Consider the following 13,254-nt stretch of genomic DNA (forward strand, 5'->3'; position numbering starts at 1 on the left):
ACTGTATCGAAACCAAAAAATTAACTTTGAATCCAAAAAATGTGACAGATATCCCAAAAAAGAACAATTTCCTGAGGTAGTAGAAGATTCCTTTCACTAGAGATCTTAAAGTAAATGCCAGATGGATACTTGTTAGGGGTATTATAAAGAGGATTCCAATTTAGATGTGGCTTGATGACTAATTGACCTCTGCTCCCTGCTGGCTCTGATATTCTGTGATTCCCAGGAAGCCCAAACTAACTTTTCATTTCTTTGCCCCCCTCTCCAGGCAACTGGGTTAAGTGACTTGCCCAGGGTCACACAGCTAGGAAGTGTTAAATGTCTGAGACCAGATTTGAACTCAGGTTCTTCTGACTCCAGGGCTGGTGCTCTCTCCACTGTGCCACCTAGCTGCCCTCTACAACTTTTATTTTCAAAATTAGCTAAAGATACATTTGTTAACAGTTTGCTAAACACTTTTGATTAATGTTAATGCAAAATAAATATCGTAATAGATTGAATTTATTTATGTAATAGTGAGAAGAGGAGGGAAGAAGTCTCCAACTTACGCTGAATAGCTCGAAGGCGAGGAATTATTGTTGGACTACTTGGTGGGCTAGAACTGTTACTGTTTAAACTTCTTCGTTTGTCCAAATTTGGGGAAGCCTGAACTGTTATTTTGTGCTGGAAATCTGTTGGATAAAAAAAGTAAACAATACTCAATTTCCACTTCGGGCATAGAAATGATTCTTTTGACATATAAAGTTTTTTTTTTTTTTTTTTTTAAAGACAGTATGGAAAATGATATATAACATAATCTATAGCACTTTCCTCAAAAAAAAAAAAAACTGTTAGACTTAATTTATAGCACTTAATCTTGCCTATAAATTAGCTGTAGGTAGAATAAGGAAATTCATAAATTAGTTCATAGTATAATGGCATAAATATTGTACAATAGGATACAATGAGAGGAAAATAGTTTTTAAGTTCTTTAAGAGAAGAAAATCATGTTGTTGCATTCTATTACATGAGCAAGAAAATATAGCTGTTAGGAACTATTAAATATAAGTCTGACAAACTGTAAGGACAGAGTTAATGAGGCAAAAAATTGGCTAATTTCTAATAAAAGCAGAGTATTTTTTTCTCCAAAGAGTTCCAAGTATTGTTGTTGAAAAACAAGCAAATAAATCACACTGTCACTTTTGCCAAAAGTTATAACTTATTTTGTAGAATCAGAATTTAAGTCTTTGGATCAAAGTTCTTCCCCTTAGATGACATATAGATTAACTTTTTATGATAAAATGCACTGGTGTTCTAAAGTGTTAGTGTTTGGGTTTAAATCATGCCTATCACTAAATATTAATGAGAACTTAGGCAAGCCATTCAATCTGTGCCTCATTTATATCAAGACGAGATTGAACTCAATGACCTCCAATATCCCTTCCAGATCTATGATCTGTATTAAGAGAACATAAATGCTTACATTTCAGAAGCTACATAATAATAAATGCATTTTATTTTGTAAAAAAACATTGCGTCATTATTGCTTTGTAAAAAGTTCTATTATAATACTTCTAATAACTTCCTACTTAAATAGGTGAATCTTACACAAAGATATAAAGGCTTCCAGTGAAGGTCCAGGAATGTTTTCTGTTTCCTAGTATCCCTAAATTCATTCAATTTCCACTTCAAATGATATCTCCTACATGAGAGTTTTCCTGATTCCCTCTAGTTGCTAATGCTAGAATGAATCTATTTATTTTATATATAGAATCATAGACTCATAGATTTATAGCTCAAGAGGATTTTGGAGGTAGTTTCACTAAAGACTTTGCAACTGAAGGTAAGCAACTGAGGCCTGAAGAGATTAAGTAACCTGTCCCAGGTCACACAGATACTAAGTACTGAGTTGGAATTCAAACAGGCTGCTTACCAAAGTGCTAAGCTGGTGTTTCCCTGGAGAGATGGGAAGATCTTTAAAGGTAAACTACTTTACCTTTGTCTTTGGTAAAACCTAGGTCCTAACATTAGCACAGAGCAGGCATTTCTCATGTGCTAAATGACTTTGCTGACTGAGGATCAGCCTAAGTTCAGGAAGGCTTACTGCCATCACCTTGCTACCAAGTGAAGATCCACTTAAGTGAAGAGGCGTGCAGACCCACATCAGAGGAAGACAGTGTCCCAAATGACAAAACTAGAGATCTTTTGAAGCATAAGTATTACCTTGCTACTTATTATCAATGTGACTAAAATAGGGATCTTTTCTATCAATATTTAGATACATAATACTATCTTAGTAATGTGAATGCTTTTACTTCAGAGATTTGTACCCCCTTCTCTCTGTAGTTTTCAAGACATTTAAACCTTCTAAAAAGAAAAATCATCTTAAATATTTACCTATTAAACTTTTTAGGCATTCCATACAAACTGTCATCATCTGTTCTATTTGTGGGGAATAGGAGAGAGAAAGACAGATGAGAACAATGGATTTCATGATAAGCTAGCACCATCTTGTGGACCAGTATATAGCAATATTGGATTTTATATATGATACAATAAATTTACTCTTTCCTTCAGAGAAAAAAGGCAGCATAGATCAAAAGCCAGAATCTCTATCCTTCATTTACAAATACAGAAACTGAAACTCAAAGAGGCAAAATCACTTGCTCATGATCACAAGGAGAATCAAGAGGCAGTATTTGAAGTTGGGTCCTCTGATTACAAATTTACTCTCCACTACATCATGCTGGAGTTGTTTTAGATTTTTAGTTCCAGTTCAACTAGGAGCCTCTTTTCAAGAGCCAAATTGCATGTTAAAATCTGATATCCTGATTTATTTTTTGATCAAAAATGTCTCCTTTTCTCAGATAAGGAAGAAAAAAGACTCATGAAGTATGATCCTGGAATGAAATCACTCTGGTATGAACTTAAGTCTATCTTCATCTTCTCTGGATGTAAGCCAAGGTGTGCTTTAAGAAGAAAGCAAGTATACTGAGTGATATTTCATTATAGAGACTTGTGTTGGTACATTTTCACCTTTTTTTTTTTTTTTTAATAAAATGGTTTTAAAATACATTTCCTTAAAGGGATTCTAGACTTTGAGCTGAAAGAGACATCAGAGGCCATCCTGGGCAAACTCCTCATTTTAGATGTTTAGGCATCTTGTTTAAAGTTATCAGGGCAGTAAGTGGCAGATGGAGGATTTGAAACTCAGTTCCATGACTTCAAATCCACTGCTTTTGTTCCACTTTGCCAATATTTTTGTGGCAAAAAACAACATATCTGCTTGGTTGAGATACTCCTACTAAATGTTTTCAGACACATTACAGAAGGCAGCCCCAAGGTCAAGGAGGTAAAAGAGCTCATCTTTTCAGTCACCCGGACAGCAAATATTTATTATGCACTTATTATATGCTAAGCACAGTGCAAAGCATTGAGGACACAAAGAAAGGTAAGAATAGTCTACATTCTAAGGGAGGAGACAGCATGTAAATAACTATACATATACCAGAGGTATAAGTAAATAAATGGCAGATCACTAGAAAGGGGAAGTTACTAGAAACAAGGGGGACAAAGGAAGGCCTCCTGCAGAAGATGGGGTTAGAGCTACATCTTGTGGGAAGCCATCGAAGCCCAGAAATAGAAATAGGGATTAGCGCATCCCACTGTGGGAACAACAGCCAAATACAAAGCTGTAGTAGAGTCTATAAGATGAAGTGTTATGTCTGAAAAACAGCAAATTAAGCTGAGTGTTGGACCACTGAGTATGTGGAAGGGCAGAAGGCCTAATTAGAATAAAGATGTAGGAAAGGGCCAGGCTAAGAAGAGCTTTAAATACTAAGCAAGAGGGTTTATATTTGATACTGGAGGTAACAGAGAGTAACCAGCAAATCATTAAGCTGGCAGAAGACAGGATCACTCCTGTGCATTAGAAAAATCATCTTGGCAACCTTCTTGGAAGGAAGGATTAGAGTAGAGAGAGATTTGAGTCAGGGGGACCAACTAAATTTTTACAGTATTCTGGATGAGGTGATGAGGTCTAAATTAAGTGGTGGTTCTGTGAATGAAAAACAGTAAACATGCAAAAGGTACAAATGTTAAGATTTGGCCTAGTACTGGACATACAGGCAAGGGTGATTTAGCAGTTGAGAATGATGCCAAGATTATGACCTGGATGAATGGGAGGATGATGGGTTTTTTTTAACAGTAATATAAAAGTTGAGAAGAGGCAAAGTTTTGGGGGAAAAGAGAAGGTACTCTGGTTTGGATATATTGTGTTTATTATGCATATGGGATAGACTGATCAAATGACAGATTTGCCATCTAATTCAAGAAGTCAAAAAGACAGTTGTCAATGTGGGACTCAGGAGAGAGTCAGAGGCTGATTATATAGATAGAGGAATTATCTACACAGAGATAATAATAACTGAACCCACAGGAGCTGAGGAGGAGTTGACCATGTTAGTTATACTGGAAAGAAAGAAAAAAAAAAGAGGGCAAGAGTGGAAACTTAAGGAATACCAAGAGCCAGGGTATGTGAGAAGATGAAGAAATGAAAAGGAACAGTCAAATAAAAAGAGTTAAGAGAAAGAAAAGAATAACCAAAGAAATGATCTACAGTGTCACATGCTATGGAGAAATCAAGAATGATAAATTAAGAAAAGACCCTTACACGTGGCTATTACAAAATCACTAGTTATTCCAAAGAGGGTAGTTACAGTTAGATGATGAGGTCAGACACCAGATTACAGAGGGTTTACAAAATCTTGTTAGAGAGTGAAAGGGAATGTCTGGAAAACTCAAGGAGAGACAAGAAGGTCTGGAGAGTGGGATAAAGAAGTGATTAGGAAAGATCAGAATTTCTGTTTGCAGTAATGAAGGTCCCATTAGATAAATTACTAGAAGACCTAGTAGGCAGAGCTCCTAGATTCTTTGTAGCCTCATTCAGAAGCAAGTGAGTAAGAGTGATGGAAAGAAGTGCTTAAAGTAATTCAGGGTTGAGATGTGGCAAGGCATGGTTGATGAGAAAACCAAGAGATAAGAAATGGAAACTATAGGGCAGCAAACAAGGGGTAGATATTGAGAAGGGAGGAAAGAGCATAGGCAGTGCAGCAGTGATACACTGAAAAAGATAAGAGGGGTGGAGAGAATGGAGGCTACAGAGAGGGTGAAAAAGTGAAGTCATAAGACATAGGGAAAGATTATGATCAGATAAAGACTTTCCAAGTTCATGAACAGAGACATGGAACATTTATGGGAGATGGTAAAACTAAGAATATGACCATCTCAAAGTGTATAGCTGAGCTATGATGGAGGAATCAAAGCAACTGAAACTGGGAGTTAAGGTTTTTGAAGAAGCACCAGTGTACATCTTTATATCTCTTAACATGATTGCAAGAGAGGAGGAGGTGAAAAAGCCTATGAGCATACACTGAATTCACTGTGGAAAGAAGGAAAATATTCTAGATGCTGATAAATAAGTGTCATTCAGTCACCTGATGTAGACTCTGTAATACATCTGTATAGTATGAACCTTAAAAGAGAAGGTTACTTAGTGATTGTAGAAGATAAAAGGTCTAAAAATAGTAATGGAGAGTAAGTAGTACTTCCACTTGCCCATCGTGAGCAGAGTTGAGAGTATGAGAAAAAGGAGGGCCAGTACTGGAAAGTGATGAGTGAAGGTATGTTTTTGGACTATATCCTTTTGAGGACTAGAAAGTTTGAAAGAAGTTTAAGATGAAAGGAAATTTTTTGGTTGGCAGAAGGAATTCCAGAGGATTCAGTGGAAAGGGCAGGCAAGATCTGGAGTGAAACAATCAAAGGCTAGCAACAAGATGAACATGAAGAATATGGTTTGCATATCTACCACAAGGAGTTCAGTATCACTAAGATGGGGAGACAATTCTAAAAAGTGAGCAGTGAGCCTAGAGAGAATATAAGAAGTTAGATGGAAATTTTGATTCAGAAGAAGAGAATATTCAAGATCTTCCCTTGAAGTTTAGCCTCCTGGCAAATGGAAATGTAGTCTATGAGACCCAAGAAAGTCATACTCAAAAACAGTCAGGAGCAGGAGTGTCAAGGTGTCTTGCTTGCCTTGCTGATTCCTGGGGCAATCATCAGCACAGTCTCTCCCACTCAATTCATGAAGAAAGAGAATGCAAGAGAAACTGATGTACCTGTTGCTATGACTAAAGGCTGCTGAGAGTGGGAGATCCAGTAGTCAAACCTAAGCCCTCTAATTCCAGATCCATCAATCTACTGCACCACACACTGCCACCTACCAAAAGAATTCACATCAAAATACAACAATATTTCTGTAAAATTTTAATGACTCTGAATGCAGCAATTAACCAACAAGCAACTGCTGAAGGGCTATTTGCTGGGATGCTGAAGAGGTATAAATTGGACTAGATGGTCCCTGAAAACTATTCCAACTCTGGGATTCAGTGGTTCTGACATATTACACACAGGTACCAGTTAACTACATAAAAAGAAAGATAACATAATTATATCTTTATGGTTGCCTCTTATGAGCATATGAATGATTCATTGTGATCACATGGAAGAGGTAAGAAAATACATCCAACTTGAATTTAAAACCATCTTTTCCCCTTTGATTTCTATGTAATAAGATTTAAGAGAAAAAGATTCACAAAATTGTTTAGATAATTCAAATATGTTAAAACTGGGCCAAAGATCAAGGGCATTTTTATGCCAAATACATGATAAATTTCAGAAAAGACTTATTTTTATCAAAATCACACCTGAGGGTAAACTAATCCGATGTCCATCTTTCAGTTTTAAACGGCTTCTCTTAAATTTTCCTTTCCTCTTTTTTACATTTGGCTTCTCTTGATTTAATTGGAATATCAAAATATTAAGTTCTCGCTCTAAAACATCAATTTCTCGTTCAGCTAGTTGTTGCTCCCGCCTTTTTAACAATTCTTCCTGAGACTTCTGCTGAAGAGCTGCTCTAGTTAGCTCCTCTTCGCGGGATCGCAGCTCCTAAAACAAGACAAAAAAAACCATATGTGTATATGTAGATATGTAAATGTATCTATATAGAAACAGAAAATTGAATTAATGTTTGGGGGAACATCACATGTCTGATTTTTAAAAATTTATACAAATGTTACTATTTCTACCAAGTAGTTAAGATTCCCATGCAAAAGTGAAATGTTGAAACATTTTTTCCCTCCCCACCAACTACATGGTAATTTCAGTCTTCAAAGGGCAGATCTTTTTGTAGGTAGGAAAGTCAGCGCTAAGACTTTTTCAGTACATAATTATTAACTTAGCCTAAACCCAAATGCCTCTGCACAGGCTCAGTCTTGCTTTTTGCATTTCTCTAATATATACAAACTCTCTTGACCTGGCCCCTCTCATGCGAGTGACAAATTCCAACACATTTCAGTAGGTTCCATTTTTTAAAAGCCCAATAAGGAAAAATTCAAACTTGAAAAACAGATAAATTTAGGAAATTATTCACATTTCAAAAGGAATCTTTACAGACACATTGGACTCAACAGACTTTCTTAATTATTAGCAACTTGAGTTGATCTTCTCAGAACTGCTCACAGAGAAAGGAAACTTAAAACTAAAATATGGTAAGCCTAATCAAACATTATAGTACATTATATTTAATATATAAGGGAACACATGTTCAAAATTCGCCTTCTTTCCAAATCTTCATGGGTTAAGAAATTGAAAAATAAAATTCCATGAAAATGCTTTACAATTTATTAAAATCAATTATTAAAAAAAATGTATGAACTAAAAATTCACAGAGCATTTTATCTTACTAATTATTAATTCAACATCATACCTAAGCAATTCTATAATTTTAAACAACATTTGTTCTCAAAACTTTTGCACTGTGTTTTGGTCTTCAGCTAACACATTAATACTCTTGTTCGTGCTATATATCATTTTACTTTCTTTTCTAGATTAATGCACTAATAAATTAAGCATTGGCAGAGAATGAAAGAAGTCCATTTATACAACGCTCTAGCCACATTTCATCTAAAAATACTCTATTAAAAGTTCTTGGGGAGGGGAGCTGCTAAGTGGTGCAGTAGATAGAGCACCAGCCCTGAAGTCAGGAGGACCTGAGTTCAAATATGATCTCAGACACTTAACACTTTCCTGGATGTGTGGCCCTGGGCAAATCACTTAACCCCAATTGTCTGGGGGGAAGGGGGGGGAGGAGGAGAAGAGGGGAGGGAAGAGTTCTTTTTTAGAAACCATAACTATCTTTCCAGATAAAATGTTAGTTATAAATGTAAATGCACTTTGTATTATAGTTTCTCATTACATAAAAACAGGTCATATTTAAATATGCCCCTCTTCTTTACCTTCTCCCCCTTCTCCATTTAAGATTGAGTTTGTGAAGAACTATATTGCAAAAGTTAGATTCACTAAGGCTGGAATAAGTCAAATTACATTAAAATCCCCAAAATTCCTTGTCCAGAGAGTATTTGTAAATAGAATCAAATGGAAATTTAATTCCAAATCTTCACAGAAAACAATCCCAAAAAACCCTGCTTCTACCAAAAAATAAATCTTACTATAGGTAGGTAGCAAATCAGTACAAAAATGTTTCCCTAATTTAGATCCAACTAATTCTACCTTTGCTAAAAGTTTACTTTTTCAATAACAAAAGAGAAACGTATGGAGAAAGGGATTTCCCAAGAAATAATATAAATAAGACTGCAGGGAAGAAGGGCAAATTTACTTAAAATGCTTTAAAGCATACTAGCTTTATTCAAATGACTTCTGGGCATAAAATACTATTCACCTTTAGCAATTTATTAATTCATTAAGATATCTACTTAATAATACTGGAAAATGTTGACCCCTGCTTATAAATTAGATTTACTTCTGGAAAAATATTTTACAATCCAACCTGTTCATTTTTTTTTTTTCAATTCAGCTTCTCCTAGTTAGTACATATGAGTTTTATTCTAGCTTACTTACACTTTGATGATTTTTCTTCAGTTACCTAATTCAATTCAGCATTTTCTCTCCTTTCTCTCCAATTTATATTAGTAGAGGGAGTTTCTTCATCTGGAAGTTCCCTATACCAATAATCACTGACTAGCAGTATTTTTATCAATATACTAGTATTAAATTAGATGCAATATAATAGAATTAGGTACAGAAAGGACTAAATTTTGCTTTTCTTTCTGATTATAGTTGGTGATTAAAAGAGTAATATTTTTTTTAGTCCTGAGCATAGACAATATCTTCTCAAAAATGTGAGTCTCTGTTATGAGAGAGACCAGATAGGTAAGATGAAGCAGAAAAAGTTTGTTTTCTTGAAATGAAAGGCTCTGTAGGGAAAAGTTGCTTTTTAAAAATTGTTTAAGAGAAAATAGAAGATCAAAAGAAAAAGCAAGGGGGAAAGTTTTTTCCTCTAATGGGATTTTAAACATTCAAAAAAGAAATCAACAACAACAACAACAAACAACAGTATTAAGGCCTTTTTGAATATTTTCAAATTAAAAAGCACACAGAGAATTAATTCTTTTAGTTGATCAGATTACCAATAGTAATATTTATTTAACTGCTTGGCACTAGTCATTCTAGTAATGGAAAATCCAGGTTCCTGGCAACAGATGTTAATCATTAACAGTAATATTATTTCTCAAAGTGGATCAAACACAGGTGCATGCCCGCATGCACAAAGACAGACACACACAGATAAGAAGCCAAGAATCCCAGGAGGAACTAGTATCTATGGAGTCCTAGAGTTTACTGAATAACACACAAAAAAAGAGCCAAGTTACTGACCATTAATTCTAAGTCTTATGTCTCTTATCTTAAAAAACAGATGACAAAAACATATATGATGCTTTTGATTCCATCAAAAAAAATTAAAATGTTCAAACTGGAAAAGTTTGAACTCTAATTCTAACTACAAAATAAATTCAGAAGCTTGCAAAAAGAAGTATTTTAGTTTCATATAACAACTCCAAAATAAAATAAAAGGCTAAAGTACACAACTATCAAAAAAATCTAAAAAAAAAAAAGAGAGAGAGAAGACATATCTAAATTTGATTGTTTAATTTTTTTCTCAAAAGATATGTCTAATCATTTGTCCTATTTTCACAGCCAAATTCTTAGTAAAAGCTGTCAATAAACAGTGTCTCTACTTTCTCATCCACCAGTAACTTCTAAAGTATCTGCAGTCTGGCCATTCTCTCCAATGATCCCTAACAATGCCTTTACTGCTAAATCCAATGACTATTTTCCCCTAAATTGTCATTATTTTCTGACCAATCTTTAGCTTTTGATACCCCTGACCACCCCCTTCTGAATAACTCCCTGGATTTTTGTGACACAGTCTTCTCCCAGCTCTCTTACCTCTCTAGCCACTCTTTCTTAGTTTCCCTTCAAAGATTATTAATTATATCCTGTCCTTAATGCTTGTGTATAAAACCTAGAGCTTGGTCCCAGGCCCTTTTTCTTTGCTCTTTTTGCATTCCTCAACCATCTTCTCCTCCCAACTCCTTTATTTCTTCTGAAGATGTACCCAGTCAGGTCCCCACATCTGACATTTTCTTATTTCTGCCTACTGGTACTTATAGCAGTCTCTCAGTATCACTGGTCAATATTCAACTGAAAGAAGATGCAGAAGAGACTACAAAACTGTTAGCTCAGGCTAAGAAGGGTCAGCAACATCAACACTGTATCCTCCCAGAAGAATGACAGGAGAAGTGGTAGAGAGGAGTAGGTGGGCAAAGAAAAATATGCTGCCCCAGTTAGAAGAACTAATTGGAGCTCAGTGAATGGCATCTACAAGGATGGAGAGAGGAAGCATAAACAAAAGAAAAAAGATCAATGAAGGATGGTGGCAGGCTCTGGAAGCAACAATGGAGCACAAGGGACAATCTATTCTTTCCCTCCTCACCCCTCGGGGTCAGGATGAGTGGAAGGGTTTAGGGACCCAATGGAATGAAATCCAAGAGATGAGGTCTTTAAAATAGAACTGGTTTTAGTTACAAAGAACAATTAAAATGAATGTTAGTTGAAAAGTTCAAGGACATGAGGGAGTCTGTTGAGACTACAACATGGGTTTTAAAATACATTGTAGAATATCCTATTATACTTTATCTTTTAATACTCAGCTTGGAATAAGTGTGAGGATCAGGGCCTATTAGAAGTAAGGGTTCAAGAAAACATAATATGTGTATATGATTTGTACCTAAATTTGGAACAATTCTTTAAAACTATTAAGTATCACAACTATTACAAATATACACTGGTAAAAGAAATTTCCTCATCAATAATTTCCTAAAATGAATAATCACAGCTCTGGACCCCCCCCAAAAAAAAGTTTTTAATACCACAAGATGAAGTAAATTTCCTCCTGTTCTGTAGTCTAGATTTTGTACTAGTATATAAATCTTTGACTTCTTAATATACTAGCCTTTTTTTTTTTTTTTTTTTTGGTAAAATCTGAATTTCTTCATTTCATTGAGATGAAAGTGCAAGGGCTACTCATGGACCTAGCAAGCACCATTATGACTGTTATGGGAGCATTAATCTTTGTTTCCAATCTTCTCATACCACCTCCCTTTCTGCAGGTTCACCATAGTAATGCCAAACTTAATGCTGGACATCCAATTAGCCTAGCTCACTGAAGCTCAGAGCTGCCAAGCTCAGGATTTCCATCAGCCTTACCTTCCCAATAGCAGGGACCATAGATGTGTCCTGCTATGCCTGGCATAAATACAGCTTTGAGTTCACTTAACTAAAGGGATAATAAATAAATAAATAAATATTGATCCATGGAATGCCTAAATATAGTGGAAAATCTACTTCATTTTCTTGCTTTTAAAAATCCCAATCATAGTCCTGAAAAGAATCATCATGTCATCCTGAATTTTTCTTTGCAGAATTGAGGAGAGGAGGGACGGAGGGAGAGAGAGGGACAAAGACAGAGAGGGGGAAGAAAGAATGGTACATGAAGGTGACACCAAAAAAACAAACAAACAAACAAAAAAAAAAAAACCAACCAAAATTTCAACAAAAAAATTAATAAATAACACAAGCCAGCATTTATATTAAAACATTATAAATTTTATGCTATTTCCCCACTTAGACATATATTCTGATCTATTCTGATTGAGAAATTAGACTAAAGCTAGCTTCCTCAATGTCTTTTCTTTGTTCTTTTAATTTCTTATCTTCTATTGTATTTTATGACACCAACTGCCTATAAATTTTTCTTCCATACCATATGTTGATGAATTTATCACCACACTGCATTTCAAAATTAACATATACTGGCTAAAGAAGTTTTGCATGAAAACAATCATCAATAAAGTTGTCTGGGATTATTGTGGGTCAAAATTAACAAAAGTTATCAGTTTTTTATTTTCTTAGACATTTAACACATATATTCCATTATCAGAAAATTGATTCTACTTACCTTTTCCTTAGTTCTCAATTCATCAAACATTTGCTGAATTTCTAGTTTCCAATCATCTTGCATAGAATGGAAGGACTCTTGAGGCATTTCAGTCATAACGGCACCTTCAATGGCAGTCAGCTGTTCAAGAATTAAAGCAAATGATGGCCGAATGTGTGGATCTTGCTCCCAGCATTCTAGAATAAATCAGAATGGCATAAATTCCATAGCTTGAAAAAATTCAGTTTATTTACAAGATTATTCTGATATTTCAGAAGTGAAAGCTTAATTGCCAAATTTAACTAAAATATTTTCAATTTAATATTGAATCACTAATACTGCTATCAATACTAAGCCATTTGATAATTTCCTGACTGAAACAAAAATAATTAATTTTGCACAGCACCTATTTGGTAGTGATGTTATTATAAATAATTTATTGAAAGACAGAGGATTTTCATGCCGTATAACTAATTTCTGAAATTTAGCCATCCAAGTCACCATAATCTAAATAATGTTGTATGAACCCAAACAAAAGAAATGGAAGTTCTACAACCATGAAGGAATCTTTAAGAAATAAATCATCTAACAGATCCCTGGCTAAAAAGTGTTACTTAATTACAAAAGGGGAAAGAATCAAATGACCTACACTGTGCTAAGATTGTTGAGATTTAAAAGCAGTTTTTTTGACCCTTAGGAGGAATTTTAAAGTACAGATTTAGGAGTATATCCATATTGTAGAAGAATTCTATAACTGATGTCTAATTTATCTAGATACAACAATAAAATATTTTTATATAACTGAATCAATGATATGATTAGATTTTTTAAAAGAGTTTCCTAAAGATATGATATTTTGT

General features: G+C 34.7%; 1 protein-coding gene across 1 annotated transcript in view; it reads right to left on the reverse strand.

The window, feature by feature from the left end:
* MAP3K21 (mitogen-activated protein kinase kinase kinase 21) overlaps nt 1-13,254 on the reverse strand; it is a 68,695-nt gene that overhangs the window by 19,629 nt on the left and 35,812 nt on the right. Inside the window, exons 4-6 of the mRNA XM_051993593.1 lie at nt 12,416-12,591; nt 6,744-6,984; nt 549-671 (exon numbers count right to left, since the gene is read on the reverse strand). Of these exons, the coding sequence (XP_051849553.1) occupies nt 549-671; nt 6,744-6,984; nt 12,416-12,591 (540 nt within the window). The remainder of the gene's footprint in view (nt 1-548; nt 672-6,743; nt 6,985-12,415; nt 12,592-13,254) is intronic.

This window comes from Antechinus flavipes, chromosome 4 (assembly GCF_016432865.1).
Source record: "Antechinus flavipes isolate AdamAnt ecotype Samford, QLD, Australia chromosome 4, AdamAnt_v2, whole genome shotgun sequence".
Lineage (NCBI taxonomy): Eukaryota > Metazoa > Chordata > Mammalia > Dasyuromorphia > Dasyuridae > Antechinus > Antechinus flavipes.